At 40.3% G+C, this 6351-nt stretch overlaps 1 protein-coding gene across 1 annotated transcript in view; it reads left to right on the top strand.

Moving 5' to 3' along the window:
* The window catches only part of LOC136441379 (uncharacterized), a 53355-nt gene extending 48954 nt beyond the window's left edge, over positions 1-4401 (top strand). The window contains exons 58-64 of the mRNA XM_066437643.1: positions 100-222; positions 794-928; positions 1591-1795; positions 2127-2263; positions 2823-2945; positions 3256-3387; positions 3732-4401. Coding sequence (XP_066293740.1) covers positions 100-222; positions 794-928; positions 1591-1795; positions 2127-2263; positions 2823-2945; positions 3256-3387; positions 3732-3833 — 957 coding nt within the window. The 3' untranslated portion in view covers positions 3834-4401. The remainder of the gene's footprint in view (positions 1-99; positions 223-793; positions 929-1590; positions 1796-2126; positions 2264-2822; positions 2946-3255; positions 3388-3731) is intronic.
* The last annotated feature ends 1950 nt before the right edge of the window (positions 4402-6351 follow it).

Genomic DNA, 6351 nt, shown 5'->3' on the forward strand with positions numbered 1-6351 from the left:
CTTGTGATCCATAAGTGATGTTGCTTATCATTGCCTGGTTATCTACGATGCAACACATGTGTACATGTTGTTTATTAATTTTTCTTTACTTCATTTCAGTACACAGCAAAGACAAGCACTTACGAAGCAGACATTGGTGTCTGCAACGACATGTTTGAGCTCTGTGTACCCGTCCCTGACAGTCTAAACGATGGGGAACCACCCGCTCCCACTGAAGATGGGGTAGGTCTGAGGTCTTTTGCAGCCGCCACTTGTAATTAATGATGTCTAGATTACCCAATAATGATTGTGGCTGCAGAGTGTCCAGACCACTGCAGCAGCAAAACACAGTGGACTACTTATTGATAACTAGATAACCCAATATATATGCAGACGATGGTGTCATTACAGTGGTCTATTCTTAAATGACAGTACACCTTCAGAACTTTGGCTGTATCGTGAATAAGTCACTTAAAGTTTTACTAATGCATCTTTTGGAATTATTATGTTCCTATCACTTACCGGTGCTACATGCAAAACCTACTAAGCTATAATGTTATACTTTTATTCAGGTCAGTATCACGTTTCCAGGACAGTGGAAGCTAAACAAGTTGAAAAACAATATTTGCTGATTCAGAAGCTAATGGCATTACACAGCCTAATAGTGTAGAGTCAATCTTGTTAGTTGCTAATTACTTTATAGTGACTCAGTGTAACATTTACTACGTGTAGCTCTTGATAAAAGCTTGCTATATTGAAATGTAGTGAGTGTAAGATGATAATGCTTTATCTTCCATATGACCATCTTTACCAGGTTGTGCTGAAGAAGGGAGCTACTCTACACACCTATGTGACCAGGAGAACTGGTTACTTGAATAGTGAAATGGTCAGGGAGGCAAAGACTAGTGTGCAGCAGAGCCTGGATATGCAAGGACTGGACTATGATCATGTAAGGGAGCTTAGTACCCTAGACTACAATGCATTGTGTTTTATCGTTTATGATATCCTGATTTTGAGCTCATCCAATTATAGACTTTAAAGCAGACAGTGTGTCTGCAGAGCAGTATCTAAGCAGAGTGGTCTTGTTTTAAGACTGGAAGTTCTTATAAAGCTGTATGATTATACAAAATATATGTCATAGTTGTATATTGCCCAAATAATGTAACAGAAGGAAAATTGAAAGGATAACTTGCTGGGGACGTAGTGGTGAGGGCTGAAGACCTAAAGCACTAATGGCGGACCGTGTCGTCTGGAGGGAGAGAGTTGCCTTGGTCCGGGATGCCTGCCTGCCTACGTGCTCAGGCCAGAACCTGGCCCCTTGCTTTCCAGGAGGATCCTCCATGTAGTCCTGTCCCTTGCCCTAGCCTCTGCTTCCCGACTGTTTAAGCCCGTGTCCTTCACAATTTGGTCTTTCCATCTCTTCGGTGGTCTTCCCCGGGGTCTGGGGGTGGCGAACTCCTGGCTGTAGGCTTTGTACACTAGTGTTTGTGGGGGTCGTCTTATGACGTGACCAAACCACCTCAGCCTTCTCGTCTGTACCGGGATAATGTTGTGATAATGAACGAATTTACAGTTTTTTTCAACTAATTTTTTCTTCTTCATGCCATGTAGACTGTTGATGTAGTGTACAACTTTGTTGGGCCAACTGAAAGCGATGACTACCGGGTCTACTTCATTGGGTATGCCAAGGCTCCTTGGGGGAGTGGGCGTAGGAACGACGTGAAGGAATTCCCAGAAGACTGTCCCAGCGACACATGCGTCCTTCCCGAAACCGTGGGGGAAAAGGACGGTTTCATCGAGCACAAGTTTACTGCAGGTCATTTATAATGTTGTGTCTTGATATATCCTTTTTTGTATACTCTTTTGTGAACTCTTATGTACATGTATTCAGAATATTGTTCTGTCATTGCAAGGGCTATTTTGATAACAATGTATTAAATCATACTCTTACATGTTGTATATGGGAGGAGATAATGTTGCCACGGTTTTTAAGATAACAGATCACACGCGAATCAATATTCTTTGCAAACTCCAGGTGATGTAGTATATCATGAGACTCACTGATCATTGCAATTGGTGCACATTAAACAAAGAAATGCACTGAAAGATTCTCCTGACTTCTGTTCTTGCTTTCTTTTCCTTATCAGAAAACTGGGTCTGTGTGCAGAGGAATGTGATTGATTGTGGCGAACCGGAACTTTCTCCATCGATGTTTGATAGCCTCAAGCGCTACAAGGAGGAAGCGGGCATGGAGGATGTCATGTATCAACCTGGCCTCACTGCTGTAAGTATCATCTCACATGTTGAAACCTTTTTTTAGTCACAATGATGTTGGTGTTTAACCTCCATTAACATTAATTATATAAATCTGCCACTTTGAGAAAAGTGGCTTTGAGAGATCTCTTGTGCAGCATTCTCAGATATACGCAGTTTAGATATACAGGAGTACATTATACTGGGGGACGTTTGGTCGCAGATCTGTTTGGACATATCTTTTTAGTGTGGCGGAATTATGTACTCTGGTGGAATTATGTTAGTAGATGTTATATATTATGAAACTGAGAGTGATAAAACTGTTGTGCTGTTAGTTTTTCCTCTCTATGGTCAATAGAGACCACAAAATGACATAACCTCTCTGGTCTTCTGACAATGTAGCATATAACGTGACTGCTTCAAAAACTGAATACAAAATTGTTGTGTTCACCACTAGTATATGTGATATTAGCACACATAAGAAAAGGTGGCATAACTGAATTAGAGATGAAATTGAACTAGCAGTGACTGTGTGATATGTAATATTTAGTCAACATTTTTAAAATGAGTTCTTGGTCTTCCTGTCACAGTTGATGTCGAAAACTGGGGCGTCTGACAAGCTTGCCGGTTCCTGCAAGGATGTGTTTGAGTTCTGTGTGCCTCTGCCAAAGGACTTCCAGGAGGGAGACCCACCTACACCAACAGTCAAGGGGGTGGGGCTTACTTTTTGCTCTCATTTCTGTGTTAGCATCAGTAATGATAGGGATATTGGTAGTGATATATAATGCCTTTGATTTCTAGATGGTACTGTGAATGTGCAACCTGACTTTAGTAAGTTTCAAGTTTTGAATTAAGTTATCTAATAGGTAAAACACAGCAGGATGTGCTTTCCTGATGCTGATATCTATACCAGATAAATGTCTTTGTTCCTTGTGCACAAAGTTTAGGGTTTTGAAATTAACACTGTCAACGTCTGTAAACAAAAAAAGTCTAAAACAATGTTGTCGTTATTCCTGTGGCCAGGTTGTACTGAGGAAGGGAGTCAGCCTGCAGACGTATGTGGCTAAGAGGACTGGATACAGAACCCAGGAGGCCATCGACGGAGCACTCCGCAGTGTACGGGAGAGTCTGGGGTCTGACTCGGAGTATGATCAGGTAGGACAATAATGCATTCAAAGCTTTCTTGAGTCTCCATATTTAGCCTGCTGCACAACTGACAATGAGACCAAATACAAATCTTGTGCTAAATGCCACCTCAGCACGGAAAAAGTTAAGCTTCACATCATATGATGTGATATGATGTCATGAAATCATGATATGCATATAATTGCTTGCATTGAAATCCATCTCAATTTGATTTATCTTAGTATTACATCTCAGCTTTGTCATTCAATAATTTTTTTTAAGGACAATACATTATGTATTATTTGGTCAACAAACACTAAGATAGGATCTGTAAGGTTTCTTGTCCTTAATGAATATTTCTCCTGGCCCCACAGACTGTAGATGTGGTCTACTCTTTTGCTGGGCCGATTGAAAACGCAGACTACCAAGTGTTCTTCGCTGGTTATGCCAAGGCTGGATGGGGAGATGCAGAATAGTAAAGGACATGAACTGTTTCTTTAGCAGAATGATTATTGATTACTTAGTAATAGTTGGGAACCCTGTTATACATTCAAGTTACCAATTTCTTAAGCTAGAAGCAAGAGCAATGTACTAGATTGAGAAACGTCTGATTTTCAAGTCAACAATGTTACTTATATGAAGTAGCTCATGTGATTATGCATAGCACGAGTTAAGAGCTTGCTGGAAATGCTCAGTTCTAATTTACATATTTCTGACATTGTAATCATCAGTTTTTGACAGAAAGGCAATATTATTATGACATTAATTAATAATACTTCATTAAGTCAATGATGTAGAATAGTTCTCATTTACTTAACTAGTAGTTTAGCCCTAGCTTGGTACACCATGTAGTTCAAATTTACAAATTCTTAAAGTAAGACCGAACAGTTTTCTTTAGAGTAATCACTTCACAGTACAAGGCATTAATGATTATGATGAAATACTGCATTTTTTTTATGCTAGACATGTGTTGGGAAGCAATGTCTGTTTTTGTGCAATTATCAGAATGAAACTAGTGTCTCAATAAAGACGAATCAAATAAAATCTGTATGTTTCATTCTTCCATGTATGTTCTTAAGTGTATGGTCAGTCTTTTCCATTTCATTTCACAAAGAAACAGGTTGGTGTGGCTACTCAACGGTCAGAAAACATACTAGGGCACTATCTACAGCTGTGTAGATATAGTTTCAGATATAATGCTCAGCCATTTCCTTTCAGCAAGTAAAAAGTCAATATTATCAATCAGTTCTATAGGGGAATGACGGGGTTGAATAAGAGCAACTCGCTCCCAGCACTGCACCATGTAGACTTTATTATTAAAAGCTATGTAGCTATTTTACAGAAAATGGAGTCTCGCACCAATGACTGTTTTTGTGAAATGTTTTCTTTTCTTACTTGAGTGGAAAATGACTGTTAACAGGCTAGTGCAGGGTTTGTAGGAGTATGTATACGTAGCTTATGATTAGAGCAGAAGCTGGGATATACATACATGTATGTACGTATACACTGCCCATGGAACGTACCGAATGTACATATGCTGCTGATAGACTCGTGATTCACCTGGCCTTGAAGATCAAACAAACAAAATCTCGCAACACTCTTAGAAACTGCTTGATTCAATCAATCGTCAAGTTTGTAAACTCAAACCCAATTTTCTCGCCTTAGAAAAACATAATGTCACTCCATGGCAATCATCTAAACGAGCTTCACGTGTCAGTGGGGATCCCTAGCGATCCAAGTTATTTTGCCCCTGCTGGATGCAGGTTTACCTGCAATGATAATCCCAGCCGCTGTGCGGCGCTTTTCTTACTCGTGTGATAGGACAGACACACTGACAGAATCGAATCTCGGCACAGTAATTAGTGTTCTAATAGCTGGGAAGTTTTACACCGTTGAAATAATCAACCGACCTGGCAGTGGGGACCCCTGGCTGCTGATGCAATAATTGCAGATCGTGTGGACGCGACAATACTGCGTTAAACAAACGTTTAGAAAATGACAAAATGAGGAAGACAGAGTCAGTGCTCTCATTGTTTATTTGGTGTTGTCTTCCTTTTGAAAAACCGGAGTAACAAAAGCGCACCCAAAATAATGAACATACCGAGTAGAAACTATCCAGAAGACCACAGGATACGGGTGACCTGCCAAGGGCAAAACGCGGTGGACAATACCACCTTCTCTTCAAACAAAACACCTGTCCTACTACCATTACAGCAAAATATGTCATCCATCCATGGAAACGTGTACACATACCGGTGTGGTTGTTTTTAAACGACAAACAGACACTGAACGACACTTCCGGTGAGCGGAAGTCAGGTTACCAGAACTGTGGTGTGCCAGAATGACCGGAAGCGAGGTTGGGTAATATTGTGGTGTGCCGCAGCTAATGTAATGTTTGTCGTGCCAAATGCGGTTGTTGATTCATCCTTCTGTAATCAGATGTGGCATTAACTACAAGTATAGCCATATAAACTATATCGACTGAATGCTAGTATTAAATAATGAATGTTCTTTGAACTTTTCTGTGGTCAATTTTTCTTCCAGATACATTCTCATTAACGTTACCTGTACAAAAGCATTATTTCTAAATAGACAACAACGTCATACAGAAGTACTTCTACTCAAGTTCATGATACTAGGTCTAAACTGTCTTTATCGAGTAAGATTAGAATATCTTTACACATTGTGTTGATAAAAGTAGTCATTAAAGAATGAATTCAAGACTTATTTTCAACGTTCACCAGTAGTGGCAACCCCAGCATTTATCAGCCTCCCTTTCCATTACATACATGTAGAGCAGAGAGAAACCTTTTGCTGACTGTAGGACTTTTTGACATTTCTCCACCCAACTACTGTGTCAAAACAGTCCTGACTATTTTCTTTCAGACATGACGAAACGCGAAACTGGACGTGCCCCTTTCCCTTCGCGCGAAGCCCTGTCATTGTCCCGCCCGGGAGAAAACACAATAGCCCACCCTGCTATAGGTTCTCAGT

The sequence above is a fragment of the Branchiostoma lanceolatum genome, chromosome 9 (genome assembly GCF_035083965.1).
Source record: "Branchiostoma lanceolatum isolate klBraLanc5 chromosome 9, klBraLanc5.hap2, whole genome shotgun sequence".
In the NCBI taxonomy this organism is placed as follows: Eukaryota; Metazoa; Chordata; class Leptocardii; order Amphioxiformes; family Branchiostomatidae; genus Branchiostoma; species Branchiostoma lanceolatum.